Genomic DNA, 23,845 nt, shown 5'->3' on the forward strand with positions numbered 1-23,845 from the left:
ACAGCTTTCGGGAGCAGCAGCGTATTGCGCTTTGTCACGCAAGCTTTTGCGGCCATTACAGGTTGCATCATCAGGCAATGAAGGATCTTCATCGCCTGGTGATGCGACCAGTAATGTACCTTGAAGTATAATATCTTATAAAGCCTACGTTCCAAGTATAACATACATTCAATGTTTTGCACCCTAATATTCAGTCAAGGGGAACACTAACTGAAGATGACGCATTTTCATGCTCAGATGGGATACAGTTCGTCAAATTGTAAGAACCAGTTTTGGGTTCTTAATCAGCTGCTTACTTTCCAAGTAATTGGCAATGAAATATTGCATTTTCAACCCTTTCAATATAATGGAAAAGAACACTTCTTGAAGTCATCAGCCATTTCCCTTCAATGACCATAACTTACAGGCGAATGGATGAATATAAGTATCAATACTATAAGGGATGGACGCATCCAGGATTTTTTTCAGATCTTGATCGGATCCTTGATTTCAGGTGTGGGATCTTTGGATTTTTTCAGACCCAAATGCATTTTTAATTGCTTGCTATAAAACTAAGTAATTATGTAATCAAGTTTTTTCTGGACACATACGATCTAAGAAATTCTATTTCAATTGCATTGCAGTGTATTGGAGCATGCTCAGAGGGTCAGAACAATTTCAACTCCCTCTCATGGAATGCTGCATTCTCTGAAGCATTAATTTGAAATTTCAGATCCAGATTCAAATTCTTCAGCAAATTTGGATCCAATTTCACTATCTGCTGATACTTGGATCTGATCTGACCATCATGTCGAAAAAATAGTTTACAAATTCAAAAGATCAATATTAATAACTGAAATAAGAATTTGCATTTGGGAAATAGACCAAACTAAAAAAAACCTTGAAGAAAAGAAAAAATCATTTTCAAATTTAACTCCGAATAGTTTTTACAATTCCTTTTTTAGACATCAGGAACAGTTATATGAAAAATATTTCAATCAAGTGAAACAAAGACACATTAAAAAATTTGAGAAACTTACCAAAAAAATAATTGAAATAGACAATTCCATATGGCTAAAAAACCTTACTTCCATTTCAATACCTAAAGATATATCTAATTTTCTCAGTTTTGGACCACAATTTGGTCTGCCATACACAATCAAAGATTTTCCAATGTCTCAATTATTAGCTGACATAGACAGTATTATATCTGAACTAAAATATCCATCTGAAAGAGATACAATTAGAGCAAAATGCACAAATATAATAACAAACTTCATACAAAAAGAAAAACAATGCCCACATAAATCTATTTTCATTAATCTTCTTCATAAAACTAAAATTTTTTTAAAAGATAACCCTGACATTATAATACTCAAAACAGATAAATCAAACAAAACAGCTATTATGTATAAACAGGAATATGACAAGAAAATACATGACTTACTTGATGATAACGAAATCTATGCTAAAGTTCCCATAAACAAAAACCTAACCACATCACTTCAAAATAAAGTAAATACTCTTGTTAAAAAACTTTTTAAGGAAAATAAAATTGATTTTAAAACAAAATTAAAACTAATTAAGCACAATAGTACTCCGCCAAAACTCTATGGATTAGTTAAAGACCATAAACCGGAAAATCCTCTAAGACCAGTAGTAAGTTTTGTAAACAGCCCAACTTACGAATGTGCGAAATTCATTTCCAACATTCTTAATAATTTATCCTCAGATAAATACAATATTAAAGATTCTTTTCAATTCTTTGACAAAATTAAAAAACAAAATATTCCTTTAAATTATAACCTTTGCTCATTAGACGTAAAATCCCTTTTTACAAATATCCCCCTCGACTTGGTAAACCAAATTGTAATGGATAATTGGGAAATACTAAACCAAAATACAACTCTAAACAAAGAAGATTTTTTTGAACTTTTTGATTTATGTATTAACCAGGGGTATTTACAATATAAAAATTGTCAATACCATATAAAAAATGGTGTTCCAATGGGATCCCCAGTGGCAACCATTTTGGCAGATCTCACCATGAACAAACTATTAGATACAGTGCTACCAAAGATACCTTTTAATATACCTTTCATCTACAAATTTGTTGATGACCTATATTTAGCAATACCAAATAATATACAAGATAACACTATTTTACAACATTTCAATGATTTCCATCCCAAATTGCAATTTGTAATAGAAAAAGAAAAAAATAATGAACTTCCTTTTCTGGATATGATCACTAAAAGAAACTCTGATGGTTCCATATTAATAGATTGGTACAGGAAACCGCATAAAGCAGATAGATATCTAAATTTTCTTTCCCACCACCCTCTAAAGCACAAAATAAATACGGCCATGGCACTCAAATTTAGAGCACTCAGTTTAAGTGATAAGATTTTCCATAAAAAAAATTTGAAAATAATTGGTAATATTTTAGAAAAAAACCACTTTCCAAAAAAATTAATCAATAACATACTGTATTCAAATAAAAAATCATCTTCACAGACTCACAATACAATAACTACAACAAATATATCAAACACAAATACAGACCAATATCGAGGAATGATTTATATAAATGGATTATCAGAACAAATTACCAAAGTATTCAAAAAAACAAATTTTAAAATAGCACATAAAAACTATAAAACCCAACATAAACTCATATATTCTAAACTTAAGTCAAATACCCCTATGCAGCTTAGAAGCAATATCATTTATTCAATTCCATGTAAAGACTGTGATAAAAATTATATAGGCCAAACATGTCAATATTTAAAAAATAGGATCTCACAACATAAAACATCAATTAAGACCAAAATTCAAATTTGTGCATTAGCAGATCATGCAATTACAAACAGTCACTCATTTCGTTTCGAAGAGGCCAAAATTTTAGATACAGAACCAGTTTTATCAAAAAGATTATTCAAAGAAATGTACCACATATCCAGAAATAAAAAAAGCTGCAATAAAAGAACAGACATTACTTACCTTAGCAAAATTTATCATAATTTAATAAATGAAATAACCAACAAAGAAAGAAATTCAAGCAACCAAATTGTAAATAAATAAAAACAACATCAGACTTAAAGGTAAATTTTGAATATGTATTTCCATGTTTTTTAATGTATAACAACTGTAAAATTGCCTGTATGTAACTAATTTTGTATCATAAATTATCATTTTTATAGCCCTGAGGATGGACAAATAAATGTCCGAAACGTTGGCAAAGTTTGGAAAAAATTAAATAATATTTACAATTGACCCACATCTCGTGATTTAAAAAATATATATATATATAATAAGGGGTCGTGAAGCATAAAGTTTGAATTATATGTCTTATTCCTTAATCTATTATTGTTCTACGCCATAATTATTTAAAATATTCTGTATTTTGCCATATAATTGTGTTTTACTGCATTTTATCGTCATCTACCTCATTATGAAAATAAAAAATAGACGCTACAACATGCGATAAACTGTTATTGAAAGAACGATAAAATAAAAATGAAAGTGCGATTTTCACGTATCTCTAATTATCATGCATAGAACTCATCTAGGGAAAAAGTGCTGAAATTCCACAGGGTTCACTTCAGGGTTCAAATCATTCACCTGGCTCATACTATAGAAATCAAAACTCCTGTAGAGTTGGATAAGAGTCTGCACCATCAACGCTCGAACGGTCGTATCTATATTTAAACTTCGTAAATTGCGAATTATTAGTTAAAAACTTACGCTACGAAGATGTACTTAGGTAAATTTCAAGTTGAGGTGATTCTTGAGAAGGATGTACCGTATACTAGGTGCGATCACAAAATAACGGGAAATTTAGTTTTTTTAATTTATTTATTCGTATACATTAATGCTGTCTCCTTAAAAAAACCACATTTGACATTATTCACTTGTGCCAGCGCTTTTTCCATTCCTCGAAACGCTTCTCTAACGCCAATCTTTGGGATAGCCTAAGCTCTGACACCGATTTCTTTTAATGTCATCTATGTTCGAAAAAGACGGCCCTCTAAGATTCTTTTTATTTTTGGAAATATGAATAAGTCACAAGGAAATATTTCCGACGAATATGAAGGCTGGAGCATCGTCACAGGATTGTTTATGATGAAAAATTCACGAATAAGCAATGCAGTGTGAGCCGAAAATAATGGAATAATAATTACAAAATTACGACGTACAAAAAATAAAATAATAAAAACACATCTAACGTTGGTAGCTGCTTCATAAAAAGTGAACAATAAATGCAGCTGAACATTTTATCATACTTCAGGGGTATTATGCATACCGAGATAATAAAAAAATGACAGTCGGATTCTTCAAACTCGCGACAAATTTCAAAATTGATTTATCGATATTTTCTGAACATACCGCTTATAACCTAAATATTTCAAGACGATAGCACAAGTTAAAATACATAAGTCGTCGGGATTAAGACCAAATACGACCGTCGATCGGAAAAAATGCGATCGACTCAACCTCGCAACTATTTAGCTACCAAGCATCCGGATGCATTGATGATTTTCGATGGTTTAGCAAGGAAAAACGTTATTGCTGCCGGTCGGACATATTTAGCATAAGATTATATCAAAATTAGTTGGGTATACTCTTATTTTCATCGCTAAGAACCTATCGCCATTCTCATTTCACCACTCATATAGTTCATTCTTATCCGTATTTTTCGACTTTCCGCCATAAATCATCTTATAGGCATTAATCCCAATTGTCGAAGGACAGGTGGATGACAAGGAACGAAAAGGAAGCCCTCGAATTAAATATCTGGATGGGGCTAAGAAGGCTGTGAATGAGAATAAATACTTAGGCGTGGAAAGATTAGCTGGTGGGAGAATGGCGTGGAGAGCGGCATCAAATCAATCCTAGGATTGTTAACTAGAAACGATTAAGCATTAATGTATCGACCGGCTAGATCATACAAAAGCAAAGGCTTATTTTTCGAAGCCATTATTGTATTTTCTTCAGAATCAGCGCTGGGCAGTACTTCAAATACAAGTATTTTAAAATACGTATTTGAAATACACTTGTAATTTGTATTTGGTATTTCAAATACAGTACCTGAATGTATCTTGTATTTTGTATTTAAAATACAGATTTTTTTGTATTTTGCCATTATAAAATATAAAAAACATTTGTAAAATATTTTTAAAGTAGCTCTGATGACACTTACGTAACATTATGCTTCAGAGATTACTTCGTTTTCGTTAGAAGCGTTTTCTTCATGTCTGAAACTATTCATCACGTGCCAAGGCAGGTTATGTTTGTTTTTAAGTCCTCTCAGTTTCATAAAAATGTATTTTGTACTTACACGGTATAACTTTAAGGTTTAAGGGTATAAATAATGCATTAAAAATAATATTTTGTAGTATCTTTTTCAAATTCTCAATTTAAACGTACTTTGTATTTCAAATACATCTGGAATGGTTTTGTTGTACATTTGGAGGGGTGTTTTGTATTTCAAACACTCCTCGTTCTGTATTTTGTCCAGCCCTGTTCAGAAAAAATAATAAAAACGCAGTACCAGTGAGAGGGGTAGGCGGAGAAGAACGTGACAAAATCGCTCACTATCCAAATAACTATTAAGTTAGGGTTTTGCCTTTTTATTCTTTTCGCCTAAAAAGGACGTTTATGTGCGGTATAAAGTCCCTCAAAGTCAGAAAAGTATACCTTAATTAGCTCACAATTTTTTCATATGGGAATAAATACCTATCTCTCGCAAATTTATTGTAGTGGAGCTTTTTTATTACGTGTGGAATAATGCTCAGACTTATTTAACACCATATTTTTTTAACAAATGATAATAAAAAACAATCAATTACATGCAAGGGTTAAATACCATTAAATTTCCGGACAAGTGACAAAAATAAATTGAAATATAGTTTATTACTACAATTGTTGATATAAGCACAAAGGTAACGAGACCATTACGGCCATAGGAGTATCGGATAATTTTTGCCTTTAGAACTTTAAAACGATTCTCTAAGAATCGTAAGGCAATTCAAAACGCCAACTACCTTTTCCATCATTTTCGCAAGAAGTGTAACTTATTCCCTCTGAATAAAATCGGATCATGAATAGGGCGGTGATTACAGTAGATCTTCCGGCTGTAATCAGAGCTAGGAAAGAGCAGCGACACCTTATTCAAGCAACGAGAAGCTTTTTTATGAATTAGGATGAGATTAAAACACTTTTGAAACTTCTCTCTGGCCTTCAAATCTTGTCCTATGGGGAATTTATGATCAATGCAGCGTATGCCATTTAACTCAAACATTTCAGTGCATGAATATCACTACTTTCCACATACCATACATTCCTTATGAATGAAAAATAGACTTTCTAGAGTCACACGACTATAAATGCCACTTTACACGGTGAATTTGCATTCGAAAGATCATTCGAATGATCATTCGAATTAAAATCATTCGCCGGTACCGTTATACACGGTGAATGATTTCGGCGAATTTTCTGCGCAGAAATGATGCGCACTGGTACGACTATCGATAGTGTATTTCGATTCTAACAATATTTCCGACCGTTTCTGACCACACATGAGCGGAACCGTGATTCTCCAATCACTTCGTTACCTGTGACTGCTACTCATCAGTAACGGTGATTCTTAACTGTGATTGCGAACACCGTGGAGAATCACTCTTAAAAGTCAGCGGTGAGTTGTGGCGCTGCTATTCCTCCTACTTTTTCCAATTCCAATGAATGAGCTCTACGCAAAATGAACGAATAAACTTATTGAAAATCGGGCAAAATATTTTTTGAGGGAAAATGTCTGATTCTGAGAATTTATTACGATTATTAAGTTAATTTGATATGGTAAAGGAATTGCAAAGGGGCAATCATTAAAATCCCGTCGGCATTTTTTTAACATTAGTACCCAACTAGCACAAGGGGCTATATATCCCACTCATATCATAATACTTCCCTGATATAAGACGGATACCGTATCTCAGGCGGGAAAAGATATCCCGGATATAATGGGGAAATGCAACGGAAAAGTACGGGATACATTTCCGCCTTTGACGGGATATGTTATCCGTAATAGAGTATAACTGCCGCCTGGGTACGAAAATCAGAATGACACAGCAAAAGATATATCGATTATATACTCGAAGCAATCGCAACGAAAATATATCGACCCTGATACGAAATCGATATATCGACTGCGCTCGACGCATTCACGCTGCAAGAGAGCTAAATTACATAAAAGAACCGCCACTTTCGTCAAATTTACCACCAATGATCATGCAGCGGTAACAATCACCCACCAAATGAATTTAAAACCAACTATCAAGCCGATCTCCCAAGGATACTACCCTTAACCCATTATAACCCAGTGTTGCTTCTACGCAACATCAAAAATTTATAAATTTCAAGCTCTAATTAGGAAATATCTAAACCAAGGATTACTTTGTGGTGTAAATTGTTATGACGAAACACTTAGCTGCCACAGTTATTATGGTTGAGTGCATAATTTTGAAGTTTTCAAAATGAAAAATCTTGAAATTCGATTTCTCTCAGAAACAGCTCTGGGCTAGAAAGGGTTAAATCTCCCTCGTCACCGGCCGGCTCGAGATTATTCATCTGGGTTCACTGTTCCTCATGGTAAACAAAAGAACAGCAAGTTCATCAAAGACCTAAAAAATCGAATATTTAAAGGTTTACCCTAGGAGAGAGTAAGTACAAACTCGACACCGAGAAAGCTCCACCCACTTCTAAAATACAAATTAACCCACAGTTGCTTCATCACTAAGAGGATCACATATTTTAAAAATCTGAAACACAGGTACAGTTGTGGGTATAATTACAATAGCGAGGAATGAAATAAGTTACAGGCTATTCCCTCAATTTATTTAAAACATATCAAAACAAATATTTAAACGATTTCACTTGTCACAGATTTCCTCGATCCACGCCGCAGCCAATAGGGGGGTTTCCTTTTATTTTTTTATTGCCTAAAGCGAAAGATTATTACACCGGGAGTACGTATTTCACACTTTTACATTTTTTAATGACGATATCTATTTTTCGCGATTAAATGAAAAGTAAAAAATTTCAAGCGCGCGGAAACGCGAAGGCCTATGATGAATACTGGGAAAAGCCCGGGTGACGTCATTCTGGTTCCCGCTGTCGGCGTGTGAGGTGACCTTGGGGCGAGGATTTAAGCGCTGCTAGCAGGTAGCGCTCAAATCCTTTGCTTTGCTAGCCGGTAGCAGAGTACCCTGCTAGCAGGTAGCGCTTGGCTTAAATAAGGATTATTAATACCCTATCAAACGAAGGAAACTTTCCGAAGTTAGGCAATTTTAATAAGTGATTATTAAGAGATGTTTCCCTGAGATCTGTGTCTCATGCATGCATTGGTAATCTCAGACGATGTAAAACTACTATCTACTTGTATAGAAACTAGGTCCCTGTGACGTCACGAGGAGTGGCATCGCGTGGGCGCCAATCTGGCATTTTTCAAATGCGGTTAAAATTGACCATTGTCATTCGTCTAAACTCGGATTCCTAAAACCAAATAATTTGTATATTATGAATACACTAATGGTGGATAAGGAATCGCAATCAATGCCTTTCGTTTTCTTTGGTGAAGGAAACTACCCAATTGCCAACCGGAGCCATTCCCCATTGCTTCTCTTCACTGTGAAGAGGTCAAGCTGTGATCCATTTGCTCCCTTGGTCTTTACAGATTCTGAAAAAAAAACTATTTTTGATTTTATAATAACCAGTGGCGTAAACATGGGGGAGATAAGGGGATAGATCCCCCCTAAAGCCTCAGAGAAATTTAAAAATTATTTAAAACTATCATCTAGTTTTGTCATGCAATAACTGTATCTGCTTAATACTTATACTAATATTACATATTCAAACGATCGTGATTCAAACCGCTTGCTATATATTTCGTAAAGAATATATTATTGATCATAAAAGATGAATAAGTCATCCTTTATTATACTAGTGGTAGCAGCCGAAGCAATCTTCACTGTATTCACAGTCGCAGTGATTTAGAGCATTCGGTGGATTCGGTGACACCAGCAGTGATCGGCTACTTCTCTTCAATCACAGGTAGCGATACATCACTGATCAGTAGGTAGCAGCCTATCACCAGCAGGGCTATTTTCACCAAATCGCAGTCACAGTGATTTCGAGTATTCAATCGCCGACAGTGACTGCTACTTTTCAGTAACGGTGATTCAATCACAGTTAGCGATATATCGTTCATCACTAGACCACATGAATTACTTTGGAAGTCGCAGACGACGGAATGCTTCGTTTACATGTGCGCTTGAATATATTTTTGTATTGCTTTGACTTTCTGTGGGGTATCACGTACTAAGTAATTAGAGAGATTAGAACGGTACAAATTGATAGCGGAAAACCACTTTAATAAATTGTGCGTTTTGTGATCCCGTAACGAAGCACATAATAAGCTGTTTTCGCTGCAGAGCAACGATGATTATGCTTCAAGAGAGTGCGCTCGAGAACATGGTCATAAGGAAACTTACTCTTCAAATGGCTACCCGAAGTCTTTTCACTTCCGATTCAGTAAATTATAAAGTAAGCGAAACAATAATTTGGGGAAAACTGCACGTTGTTTCTCGATCAGTAAAATCCTACCTTATGGAGACGAGTCCCGCATAGACGCCGCAGCGTCCAGCTCCAATAAAAAAACAACGCAATAAGCTCAAAGCAAAGGCTCCACAAGGGTGAAGGCCGGTCGACATTGAGTTTTTAACAGCGGCGCTGGTGTCAGGTATGCCAAAAAGGTTATCCCTCCCTCCGATCTCTAAAACTCATAAAATGAGAAGGGACCTGCTCTATTTTCGAAGGAGTGCGCTTCAGCATCCTCATACTTTCTACAGTGAAGTTGGCTCACAGGCTTGGTTGTCAGTGTTATCTCATTGCTTGCTACTTCTCCATTACCGGAAGTCTACGAATGCTCTCAAGATATCTTGTGGGATATTGCGCGCAATTACAGTTAAAGGCTTTATGAGTACCTAAATTATTCACCACAGAGAATTCACCGTTATTTAAATATCGATGCAGGGGAAGAAAGTGGATTCTGACATTCATGGGCTGGTTTATGGGGTTTGCCCATTGACTTATAGGCAACCCTGTGAGGTTGTGACTTACCAGGTGGGCCAATATGATGTCGCGGCTCGTTTTCGTTGGAATGTGCTCACCGAATAAACAGAGATTTTGTCATTAATTGGAAGTTCCACCCCAGAATTTAGCGTTCAAATAATTAAATATTGTTTGATAAATGTAAATTAAACAAAATATAGACGCAATCGAGGAGAAAAACGACGTTTTTGAACTTAAAAAATCCGGAATGTTTTTTTCCCCGAATTACCCTATTTCGAGAATTGACGTTTGTGAATTTACTTTCTTTCAAAGTAAATATTAATTATTTGAGCTATCGCATGGGTTACTATGCTTCCAAAGTTTTTATATATGACCTTAAAATTCCGAGGTGGTGCCAATGGCAAGATGGACGCCGTGCGCTCACATCATTCACGGAAATCATTCAAGCAAATTAGAACATGCTTGAAATTACATTCGAATGATGATTCGACTGCAGGAAATTTCCGTTATACACGGTGAATGATGGTCATTCGCAAGATCATTCGAATGATCTTTCAAATGAAAATTCACCGCGTAAAGCGGCCTTAAGAAACGCTATATTATCGAATAGAATATCAATTAAAAATTTAATCGAAGAGAATTTGCGAAATGAGATTAGATCCAGTGGTTTTTACAATTGCTAAAAGCTAACACCGATATCAGTAACTGTGTTTCAGTATATCCAAACATTAGCCATCTCTAAAAATTATATCCCGCGGTCGTAATATGTACCAGTTATGAAACATAAAATATTTTACCTTACTGTATAGCAAAAATCAGCACGCCAAATCGAGTTTACACATAGTAGTAAATTTATTCTTCCTTATTACTTGGCAATGAAATTCCGCAAGGGTCTCATCCAGGGGCGCAGCTAGGAATTAAGGCTGGGGGGGGGGGGGGTTAGGTGCAACTAATTCCGGGGTGAGTGGGGGTATGGAATACCCACCAGGATAAGCGGTAGGAGCGAGATTTATAAATTGCGGAATTTTTAGAGAAATGCTTCAAAATGGTGACTTTTATGGCTTTCTGAGGGATATTATTAACCCTTACACTATTCTTTTAGTAATATCAATCCAATTAAGTAAAATGGATTAAACTTGAAAATTTCTCTGAGCTCTTGGGGGGGGGGGGGTTATCCCCTAAACCCCCCCCCCCTCGCTGCGCCACTGGTCTCATTAACATTAATTTGTATGAACGTCCCGAAAATGAGCATCTTTCGCCGAAGAGATTTGAACATTTTCACGAACAAGCATTGTTTGATAAAATTTAGACCAAACTTTTGACCCTGGCCCATCGCTTGGTAAAAAATAGTATTTTTCGAACGCCCTATTATTCCTTACCACTATTGGTTGACAAAAAAGGGTGGAGGCTAGTCATTTGATTTTGCTATAGTTGAGCTATAAAGAGATAAGACGACATGAAGAGTTGAGTACGGCGTGAGCGGCCGGCGGAAGAACGTGGGATCAACATTCGATAACGCGGGCGATAAGGGATAAGGAAAATCGGGAACCGCAGAGAATTATAACGCTGCTGTATCCAGACGGGACCACAACTGAGTGGATTCAGGAGCACCCACATCTCAGCAATGGCCAACTGTGAGTATTACGAAATTTCGCTTCACACCGCTTTCTACCATATGGAATTTTCACAAATCCCGGTCACTGGTGTTACTTTGAGGTCCATTAGGAATTAGTGGGCGTGAGAAAGACCATTGGCGGAGGGATTTAGGATGACATCGCGTGGCGTCTGTCGCCAAACCACGGACGTCAAGATCTGTTTCCCACTTCGATCATGAAAGTAATCAGTAGATGTGATGTTTAGATAAAATATTGGTCCTATCATCTCGTGAGGAGCGTTGCTCGGACCATAGGTGGATTTAGGGGGGCACAGGGGCAAGTGCTCCCTCCCCCCCCAGACTCTTAAAAAATATAAAGGATTTTTAATACGGTTATCATTACATTCGTTTTATTTGGTGTATTACAGAGCGTTAATCGTTTAATCTCACATTAATAACTTTCATATTAAAATAAAGAGAATATTTCGTATAGTAATTGTTGCATGGTGTTTTAAATCTCAAGTATGAGAAAACCATTTGCCTGTCATACTGTCAGAAAAATATCCTGGATCCGCCCGTGGCTCGGATCAATCAACTCGGGCTAACATGTTTATTTCAGCTGGCATTATCTCCAATAATCTTAAAGAGGTTTTCGTTAAAAATATGTAAATATATGCTATAATGACATTTAATATTTAAAAAATAACAATCAAACACGAACAAATTTGTGTAAATGAAAAGAAATGCACAAAAATATTTTTTCGAATTCATACAGGAAGTAATTACTCAAAAAAATGGCCAATTTTTATAGTAACTGTTTGATTAAGATCCGAACTGATGCGATGTTGGAACCATATGACACCACGTAAAGTACACGCAGAGTCGAACAGGGTGTTAAATATGATCAGGTTTCCTACACGGCACTCAGGGTGGCCTATTTCATTTCGTTACCTCTTTATCTCCCCAGTGATATAACCTGGTTACGATTCACTGAAGTGCAATTCTGACGAAAAGTAAAGATATATCACGATAAACTGCCCACTTCCCTTGGATATCACGTGATTAATTTGCTCCAAGTGTATCCAATGGTTTTATTTTTAGATAGATGAGGGTAGAATTCGTTCGGTGTTAAGCCATCGACGACTGATTTTCATATATTTTAGGTAGGAGGGGGCACTTAACTTCCCTAAACCAACCAGTGGCGTGTTAAGGCCGTTGTTTTTGGCGGAAGGCGGATCATTACTTTCTGCAGCAGGGGCGCAGCTAGGAATTAAGGCTAGGGGGGGTATAGGTGCAACTACCGTATAAGCTTGTGTAAGAGGCGCACACGTGTAAGAGGCGCACCCCTATTTTGAGGATCGAAGCTGTAAAGAAAAAATTTTGCGGCATTTTTTTAAATCCTATCATGCGGTGTTGCAGATGTATGCCTGGAATTTCGACAGTAATCGAAATTTCCTCTTTCAGTACTATTTGAAAGAAGAAATTTTGATAACTGCGGCGGTGATAGCGGCATAAGAGGGAGTAGAAAGAGTTCCGATCCTCTCTTCGCATACGCCATCGCTCTACGTTGCTTGTCCTACTCACGAAAAATTTTGTTTAAAAGCTCTCGCAGAAGTATTGCAATAGAATTGCAGCCGTAGAAAATTTTAAGGCAAAACACGACAGGCACATAGCATGAACCTTCCCAAGAGATTGGACAACAATCGGGGAAATCTCAGCGCCGTAGGATAATAACCACGTCGTAGATTTAAGGCCCCTTGCACACACACCGATTTTGGACGGCGGGTAAAATATCGGCCGTCCACATTCCAATAGTGAACAATGGGAGAGCATTGGAGCTTGCACACGTACCGACCACGCGCCGGCACTGGCTAAATGCCGGTTAGCTGCCGGCCATTGTCACAGTGGATCGCCGGCGCCGGCTAAAAAACATAGCAACTTATCGTTTGACCGGTAAAAATCTGGCGTGTGTGCAAGCATCGCTTCGCCGGTAAAATATCGGCCGATATTTTACCGGCTTTCCAAAATCGGTGTGCGTGCAAGGGGCCTAACGGAACTACACTCGGCCCTCCATCAGCCAATGCCTCTGCCGTTTTTTTCCTTTCCGAGACTCCACAGGAAAATAGGAAAATTTCAAGTTACAGGGGAACAATTGAAACGTGTTTCATCCCTACCCCATCTCACCAACTGACCTTTTTCGGTCTACCAGGTTCAATTTTCCGAGTTTCTGGAGGTCAAATGCTAGGTGAGTCACCTTCTGAGCTCGGAGATATCTCGATATCTTTCAGCAATCGTAAGACACGCACGAGGTTCTAAAAAGAATTTGACCGAACGCGATGTATATCTAACAGCATTTAAGTTTTTTGAGCTCTAATTGATTGACACAAAGATTTATTGCTAAAACAAGGCTACTAAAATTCAACATAGTCCAAACAGCACAATTTCGGAAGAAACAAGCGTAGCATAAGCGCATTCAAACAAGACGAGACGGACTGGAAACTTCAGGCAACGCAAACTGCGTATATCACATTGCTGTGCCTTCGCCCCTTCGCATTAAAGGCAACGACGTCACATGCAAGATCGGACGTGTTCTTCCCTTGCTCCTTCGCTCATAGCCTCGTAGCTTGAAATACGGAGGGGAGGGAGCGCGCTCCTTCCCCTCGACCTCGCCTTCAGCGCTCTTCACTTATAAGCATTTCCGATTTCTTCTATCCACCATTTAGTCCAACAATGAACACACTCGTTCGAATTTTTTAAACCGCAGGTTTAGACACCAATATAATTTTCAGTTGCAAAAATCCTCATATTAGCGTCTGAAGATGATTTTTGAAAAATCAGGTGCTCAACGTAATGGAAATTGCTCGGCAAGACAGATGTTGACTATTAACCAGGTATGTCCTTCAAAACGACGCGTTTCTATACGTTTGATAAGCGATTACACTATGCAGTATAAATGCCGCGGGATGCCCACTCGTGGCAGTAAATTTAGCGCGCGCTCCGGAGCGAATCACCCCGCGCGATATTTTCAATGTTCACCTCTGGGGTACCGACGTGACGGCGCGATGCTTGCAAGAAATTCAAACAGGAGCATTTTAAAAATACGTCACTAAGGGATAAACTCCCCTGCCTGCCGTTTGATTTTGACCCAGGGTTTCAGATGACTGACTCACGCTGAAAACCAAGGCCACTCAGTTCCCCTTGGACTTGCGACCGGTGAAGGGGAGGGGAGGAGATAAGAAGTTTGTGTAAGAGGCGCACCCCCATTTTCGGGTGCAATGTCTGGGAAAAAAGGTGTGCCTCTTACACAAGCTTATACGGTAATACCTTGGTGTGGTGGGTATGGAATACCCACCAGGATAAGTGGTATGTGCGATATTAATAAATTGCGGAATTTTAAGATAAATGGTTCAAAATGGTGAGTTTTACGGCTTTCTGAAGGATATTTCATTGATCCTTATACTATTCTATAAGTAATATCAATCCAATTGAGTAAAATGGATTAAACTTAAAAATTTCTCTGAGCTCTGGGGAGGTTTTATTCCCCAAAACCCCCCCTCGCTGCATCACTGTTCCGCAGCGCCTACGTGTTTGAAATACCTCTCGGCGATAATGAGTCTGAGATCTCATTAGCGTAGGCAAGTAGCTTTTCGCAAAATTTTTTACTTTGTTTGCTAACCTAGTGATATAAAAAATTTCATCGGAGATTATCTTTCTCTTATAAATCTCTTTGAAGATAATCTTTTAAATGTTTCCACAAATTCAGGGGGGGCAGCTGCCCCCTTCCTAATTCGCCTCTGAGACCAACTGAGATTTCAGCGGTTTTCTTACTATCCGAGGAGGTTAGGATCCGAGGATCCAGTTCTATCAAAAGGCTAATTCGCAGAAAATGATTACGATTTCAGCGCTTTCAGTAGAGATTATTGAGCGTATTGTTTTTTATTAAGAATTACCTGGTAAGAAACTAAAAGATTAGGAAAGTCTAGGAAATGGATAGACCAAATCAGAATTACAACCCAAAGGTTTGATTGAATGTGATGGTCCAACTCTCGAATTGTAAGGGCTTTGAATGCATAATAGCTCCAACCATTACGGCAGATTATACTATATGCCGCTGCGACCATGCCCTCACCCATGATTTTTTAAAAAATAATTCAGATATTGGTGATTAATTTTTCATATTCCTCACTTCGGGGGACCTGTCCCATCCTCTTTTTTCTTCCCTAATTAGAATGATGAGTTATTCCCGTAATTAACGACGAACTTATATTTTCAAAAGATTAATAGCAATTTTATAGAAGTAAGCCAAGTCAAAACGTTCATTTAGGGCAGTCGTTGAGGCAACGTATTGGTCCCACCATCTTCAGTCACTGAATTATCACCGAAAGGAGATATGAATCAAGATATTTGAAGATATAAGGAAGGACGCTGGCAATGAAATAAGAGATAGGTTGATCTCATTGGAAAAGATGAATATGAGAAGCCCATACACATTTGAAGGCCTTATGCCAGATAAGCAATTAGCATATCCATAGATTTTTAAGGTCAACACGTAGGAATGTTTTTCAATAAAGCCACTGCATATATAGAGTGATGAAAAATAAGACTATGGAGAAATACCTTTCTTTATGGAATTTCCTTTTCCTCGCACAGCTCTTACGTTTTAATTGAGACATACATCCTCTGATGCCCATGATACGGTGGTTTCCTATTATTTTTTTATTTCCTAGATCGAAAGATTATTACTCCTGGAGTACGCATTTCACGCTTTTAGATTTTTAAATGGCGATATCTATTTTTCGCGATTAAATGAAAAAGGAAAATTTTCAAGCGCGCGAATACTCGACGGCTCAGGTAGCGCTTGGCTTAAATAAGGATTATTAATACCTCATCAAACGAAGGAAACTTCCCGACCATAGGAAGTTTTAATAGGTGATTATTAAGAGATATTTCCCTGAGCTCTGTGCCTCATGCATGCATTGGTAATCTCAGACGATGTAAAACTGCTATCTACTGGAATAGAAACTAGGTCCCTTTGACGTCTCTTGGGGTGGCATTGCATGGGCGACAATCTGGCCTTTTTCAAAAGAGGATAAAATTGGAATTCGACCATTTTCATTCCTCTAAACTGGGATTTCTAAAACCAAATAATTTGTATATTATTAATACACTAATGGTGGGTAACGAATCGCAATCAATGCCTTTTGTTTTCTTTGATGAAGGACACTACCCCATTGTTAGAATGAATGGAAACCAGGGGGGGGGGAATAGCATTAAAATCAAAGTGGATTTCCGAGGAAGTAAAAAAAAGAAGCTAAAAAATAAAGTAGCTCAATTATAAGAGTCGAGCATGTAATTAATTACGATAAAACTCTAGACTTAATATACACATAAGAGGAAGAACTAAAAGTACATGTATTATTATCCAAAATCACACAGACGGATTGAGAGGGGGGCTCAGAGGCACGTGCCCCCCCGACTACCCGCAGACGCTTAAAATATAGGCAAGATTTTGAAAATATTTATCATTACGTTCTTTTTATTTTGTGTATTACGGAGCCTCAATCGTTTAATTTCTTATTAATGACTTAAATACTAAAATAAGGATAATATTTCATACAGTAATTGTTGTATGTTGTTTTTAACCGCAAATATGAGAAGACCGTTTGCCTCTCAGACCCTCGTGCCGCCCAGAAAAAAATTCTGGATTCACCTTTACAAAATCAAAATGGCGAAAACATAATTGAGCGTCAAGGCGTAAGTATCGACGAAAACTATACACTAAACAACTTTACGAGAACTTCGCATCGATAGTAGAGAAATAGTTCATTTCACGAATAGTTCAAAATGGATGGAAACATAATAATATTCTTGAGGAACTAATATTATCGATAGTCACTAAATTAATTCATTTTCTCCTGTTGAACGGGTGCGATACAATTATAATAACATAATGGCAGACAGAAGTTCTCCTTTTGCGCGCACTTATCATAACGACTCCGAAATATCACTCCCTTGTGACATCTCCTAAGCTTTCCGTTACCATAGATGCCCGAAGAAATGTAATAATAGGGTGGTTTCCTATTATTTTTTTATTGCCTAAATCGAAAAATTATTACTCCTGGAGTACGTATTTCACGCTTTTAGATTTTTAAACGACGATATCAATTTTTCGCGATTAAATGAAAAGTGAAAATTTTCAAGCGCGCGAAAACGCGACGGCTAAGTATGAATGCTGGGAAAACTCCGTGTGATGCCGTTCTGGTTCCCGCTGCCGCAAAGTGAGGTGACCATGGGGCGAGGCTTTGAGCGCTGATACGACGTAAGATGCTAGCAGGTAGCAGAGTACCATTCTAGCTGATAGCGCTTGGCTTAAAAAAGTATTATTAATACCTTATCAAACGAAGAAATCTTTCCGACCTTAGCCAGTTTTAATTGGTGATTATTAAGAGATGTTTCCCTGAGCTCTGTGCCTCATGCATGCATTGGTAATCTCAGACGATGTAAAACTCCTATCTGCTCGTATAGAAATTAGGTCCCTGTGACGTCACTTGGAGTGGCATCGCATGGGCGCCAATCTGGCCTTTTTCAAATGAGGATAAAATTGACCATTGCCATTGGTCTAAACCGGTATTTCTTAAACCAAATAATTTGTATATTATGAATACCCCACCGCCACACTCATCCGCAGAAAATCACTTCTGATACCTCGCAGATGCTAATTTTGGTCGTCATGTAGAAAGCAGATAACTGTAGACTTGGCAGTATGCATCAGTTAACCCTTTCTAACCCAGAGTTGCTTCTGATAGAAATTAAATTTCAAGACTTCTCATTGAAAAAAGGAGAATATTTTCTACTCATTCATAATTATTGTGGCAGCTAAATACTCCGCCATTAAGCTTAACAGCACAAAAGAACACGTAGTTTAAATCTTTCCTGAATAGAGGTGAACATTCATACATTTTTGATGTTACTTAGAAGCGACATTGCGTTCTAATTCGATGATGAAGAGAGTCACGGGTAAGATGAATTCTACTGATTTTGGCGTGAATTAGTGGAACGATGAGATATTCATGGTGAAATAAAAACCCAGTACTGCTCCACAAACTTTTATCTGCTGTCGACTAATTTCGACGGCTATGTCGTCATTATCAAGACAAACAGTTTGTCTTGATAATGACGATATAGCCGTCGAAATTAGTCGGCAGCAAATACAAGTTTGTGGAACAGTACTGGGTTTTTTCTTCACCATGAAGATGAATTCTCTCGGTGTATGAAGTACGGTTAGTGGTATGTCGCTTATTTGTTCCCAAAAACTTATTCCTGCGGGAATACTAAAATTCATTGCAAAAAGCATATCAATTGTGTCTTAAAAATACTATGAAAGGTGGTAAAAGATCGTACGCTTTCCCAGCGAAAACTACTCATAAAATCACTTCGGGTTTGGTACCGCGCAAGGCTGCTTAAGGCTACCGTTTCGACTAGAAACCTCCTCATCGTCATCAGGGCTAAGATTGACTTCCATGCCTTGGCCCTGTAAGTCTTTCTTAGTCTTAAGGCCTGTTTACACGGTACATTAACACGTACGGGTTAATGTCTAAATGTATGAACGCGAGAATGAACGCCAAAATGCACCGTGTAACCACCCAACTTGTGCGAATGCATACACAGAAAATAGAACCTGTTCTAATTTGGTTCATGCATTCGTACATGTTCCGTTCCGGTCTACAAAATTCATTCACGCAAACGTACATTAACTCGTACGTGTTAATGTATCGTGTAAACGGCCTTTAGACATGATGACGATGAGGGAGGTTCTCATCGAAACGCTGGTCTTAAACAGCCGTACCCGGTACCAAACTGGGAAGATTTCATCACTCTTAAAGGTATTTTTACAACAGCATGCAAACTATCACCATCCCACAATAAAAAAACTCCCTTGAGGAAATTTACGATTTTGCTTTCTTTTTCCTCAAATCGCTTTCGTGAAGAATTATCAATCTCAAGATAAGAATTGACTACGTCATCAATGTTTTTGCCATTGGCTTACTAAGCATAAAAAAGTGCCCTTTGTACTGTTATGAAACTGACCAGTTATATTATTTGCGACTTCCGAGGAATATGTATCGTGTAAAGAACTACCAGCAACTCGACTTGTTTCGATGATTACTTGGTCTACAGGCTGCAACAAAATGGCGTTATCTATTCTAATTTATTTATTAGAATAGATAACGCCATTTAGTTATTTTCAGAGGCAATATAATGCCTAGTAAGATGCTTGATATCATAATCATCACTGGTCAACAATCCTAGGATTGGTTTGACGCAGCTCTCCACTCAGTTCTCCTATCAGCTAATCTTTTCACACCTAAGTATTTCTTCTCTTTCACATCCTTATTTACTTGTTCCATGTATTTTGTTCGAGGTCTTCCTTTTCCGTTCTTGCCTTCCACTTGCCCCTCGACGATTGTCTTCATCAGGCCATCATGTCTCAATATGTGGCCTATAAGTTTGTTCCGTCTTCTTGTTAAGGTTTTCATGAGGCTTCTCTTCTCTCCTACTCTTCTTAGGACTTCCTCGTTACTAACTCGGTCGATCCATTTGATCTTCACTAGCGTATAATGGATAGGTACTACGTTCGCTTCGGGTAGGACGATAAGGCTATGACACATTTAACGCTGACGTCTAATTGGAGCTGTCAACGTGATAACAGGAGACGGAACTCAACAGACGCAAAAAAAATTAAGGCAAATAATGCTAAAATTCTGAAAAATTTGACTGTACTAAATGCAATTAGAGATTCAGGGAGGACACTGAGTGAACCAAATATTCGTCCACTATCAATCTGAAGAAATTATTAATATATAAGAATATATTTAGTGTTTACTTCCTAATTCAAAAGATGTAAATCAAGTAATTGTGTCTTTAACTTCGAAGGTCGCTTTTCCGCTTATGTTAATAGCACGGATTATTCTCAGGAGATGATTCATTTGGAAGTATACCAGCATCAATGAGATTAGTACCAAATAAATTAAATAGATACTTAAAACATAAAATCTACCAAAGACTTGTAAGCATCTTTCAGCGGGTATAGCTGTGAAATTTCCAACCTCGGGTCTGCTAAATCAAGACCATATACCTCATAAATGGAAGGTAGTACAGTATAAGAATTATTTAAGGAGAATGAAGGAAAGATATTTTGGAAACAAAAAATAATAATTTGAGAGTACATAATACTGCAGTGATTAGATGGAAGCTTTTTTGACTCAAAGGAAGGTTAATATAAAAAAGCATCTTTTTCAAGTAGCTGTATGAATTTCCTACGGATTGATTAATATTAGACTTAATGACATACATTTTTCGGGTCGTATCGCGTGTTTTTTAGGAAACCCTGAAAACCCCTTCTCATCGCTCCATCTAAGGGAATGATGACTACTGATCGCTCCCCAAGAGGAATCGAATAGCAGAGGTCATGGTACGCTGGAGTTTCGTGATAAATGCGCGGTGGTAATGTAGGAGGGGAGAAAATTACAGCAGAACCCTTGATTACCAGTCATTATAATAATCGGTCATTAGACTATCCGAAAAGCATTTCCCTCGGCAGTCCCACCAAAGCCTCCCTTTTCAACCCTTCTCATTTACACGCCTAAAGAGGCGTGTGGCGGGAGGTATAAAGACACCAGCCTCCATTCCCCAACTCGATAAGAAGAGGGTGGTTTCCTATTTTTTATTGCCTAAATCGAAAGATTATTACTCCTGGAGTATGCATTTCACGTTTTTAGATTTTTAAATGGCGATATCTATTTTTCGCAACAAAATGTAAAGTGAAAATTTTCAAGCGCGCGAAAACGCAACGGTATGAATGCTGGGAAAAGCCCGTGTGACGTCATTCTGGTCCCGGCTGCCGCCGTGTGAGGCCACCTTGGTGCAAGCGCCAATACGATGCAGGCTGCTAGCAGGTAACGCTTGGCTTAAATAAGGATTATTAATACCCTATCAAACGAGTGAAACTTTCCGACCATAGGCAATTTTCATAAGTGATTATTAAGAGATGTTTCCCTGAGATCTGTGCCTCATGCATGCATTGGTTATCTCAGACGATGTATAACTCCCGACTACTCGTACAGCATCTAGGTCCCTGTGACGTTACGTGGGGTGGCATCGTATGGCCGCCAATCTGGCTTTTTTCAAAAGAGGTTAATATTGACCATTAACATCCGTCTAAACTGGGATTTGTAAAACCAAATAATTTGTAAATTATGAATACACTAATGGTGGGTAACGAATCGCAATCAATGCCTTTTGTTGTCTTTGATGAAGGAAGCTACCCCATTAGGTAGCATAATTTTTGACAGTAAAATGTACTGAAAAGTTAAAACCGTAACTTTATCTTACAATTAATTAGAGAAATGAAACGGATGTTAATGTGTGAGTTTGTCATTTTTTTTACAAAAGAGATCAATTTTGTAATGCGAATATCTCGAACAATTTTCAGTGCTGAAGTCTGAAAACTGAGATACGGTGTAAGACCAATTTTTATTTATGGTTATGTTCGTCTTACCAAGTTTCTTGTAAATCGGAGAACTTTCGAAAAATGTTCGATAGAACTGACGTGGTATACCTGCTCACATGTCTCTTTTAAATACCCGTTTGGGCTCTCCCCTAAATAGACAGATGATTCTCCACTTTATGCAATTTAGAGCATTTTTGCAGTCTTCAAGGCTGTGGGGAGAGAGAGGGTAGGGTTATGGATTCCAATCACTCATCCCGAAATGTTTAGATATATGATCTTTGGTGTATTCCCACATGACCTGCCTCCGAAATGTACCCCTTGTTCAACTGAACTCTCAATGACGACCTTGCCTACCAATAACAGCCCACAATTTTTCTCATATCAGCGAGGTTGGCTACAAATTAAGTATCCCTTTCATACAAGTGCGTACCCAGGATTATAACTAGGGGGGGGGGGGGCAAACCAAGTTGTGACATTTTATCATGGAAAATGCGAATGAAACTGACATTTTAAGAAAATTATAACAGCGTTTTATTAGTTTATGAGATTATTTCCTTGAAAAAATAGTTTTATTTAGTTTAGTTACAAATCTTATACTAATACATATCATTTTTCGTGGGTTTAAAGAAAATTTGTTGAATACTTCCGTTTCAATTAAGTACTGATTTTGCTTAAAGACTTTTGCATCTAGGGGGGGCAGCTGCCCCTCGCTGGGTACGCCCATGCTTTCGTTGATGATTTGAAGAGAGCAATCACGGATGTTTGGATATTTCAGATAACTACGGGGGCAGCTCGTTGCCGAAGTGGGAGTCGGCTTGCAATGGCAGGGTTCCCCCAGGGGCCTTCGTCGGGGGCAAAGACCTCGACAGCGACCTGTACATCGCGAGGGCTCGACACGGTGGCGGTTGGGTGCCCGGCAAACTGAACCCGAATCACGGCAAGTGCTACATCCCGTGGGGAGGAAAAGAAGTGGCGATGAGCGAATACGAGGTGAGACCACACGCTTATTACCAGGCTGTGCCACTATGAGAGGGCCTCTCCTTTCTTCTTTGCGAGTCGGGCCGTACAAATAAATAATTGCAATCATGGGGACTGCGAAGAGGAGGCCCAATTCCATCCCATAGAAGGCTGATTGCTGTTGCCACTTCAGTCGAATTATAATCGGCTTTCAAAAATGTCCGTGGCGCGGTGATGAGTGCATTGCGATCTACTTTTTTCCGATATTTTGCAGTACACTATTTACAGTTGCAAGGTATAGCACTGGATATTTATGAATTTGATGGATCACATCATCATGACAGTAAATTTCGGTTGACACTAGTATATACCTTTTCCCTGTAAACTCGGATCACTTTGTCCGTTAGCGACGCGAGTGGTGACTTTTGTAAACCCATTAAAATGCGCGGTAGATGACAATGTATTCAGAGGCCGACTTGAGGATCCTTTTTTTGTAGTATTAGTGATTGCAATATTGAAAATAGTTTACAGCAGCCCTCATAGGCGGATTCAGGGGGGACGCGTTCTCCCCCCCCCCCCCCCCCCCCCAGACGCTGAAAAAAGTTGGCAGGATTTTTAAAACGGTCCCGTAATCATTACGTTCGTTTCATTTTGTGTATTACGAGGTACCCTTATGA

General features: G+C 38.0%; 1 protein-coding gene across 3 annotated transcripts in view; it reads left to right on the forward strand.

Moving 5' to 3' along the window:
* Positions 1–23,845, forward strand: part of LOC124160192 — a 64,256-nt gene that overhangs the window by 13,246 nt on the left and 27,165 nt on the right. The window contains exons 1-2 of one of the 3 annotated variants that reach the window (XM_046535964.1): positions 11,601–11,741; positions 22,987–23,201. The exons of 1 other annotated variant lie outside the window; for it this stretch is intronic. In XM_046535964.1, coding sequence (XP_046391920.1) covers positions 11,732–11,741; positions 22,987–23,201 — 225 coding nt within the window. In that variant the 5' untranslated portion in view covers positions 11,601–11,731. Of the gene's footprint in view, positions 1–11,600; positions 11,742–22,986; positions 23,202–23,845 lie in introns of those variants that run through there. One more of the 3 variants, XM_046535966.1, reaches the window with a different exon arrangement.

The sequence above is a fragment of the Ischnura elegans genome, chromosome 6, assembly GCF_921293095.1.
Source record: "Ischnura elegans chromosome 6, ioIscEleg1.1, whole genome shotgun sequence".
Lineage (NCBI taxonomy): Eukaryota > Metazoa > Arthropoda > Insecta > Odonata > Coenagrionidae > Ischnura > Ischnura elegans.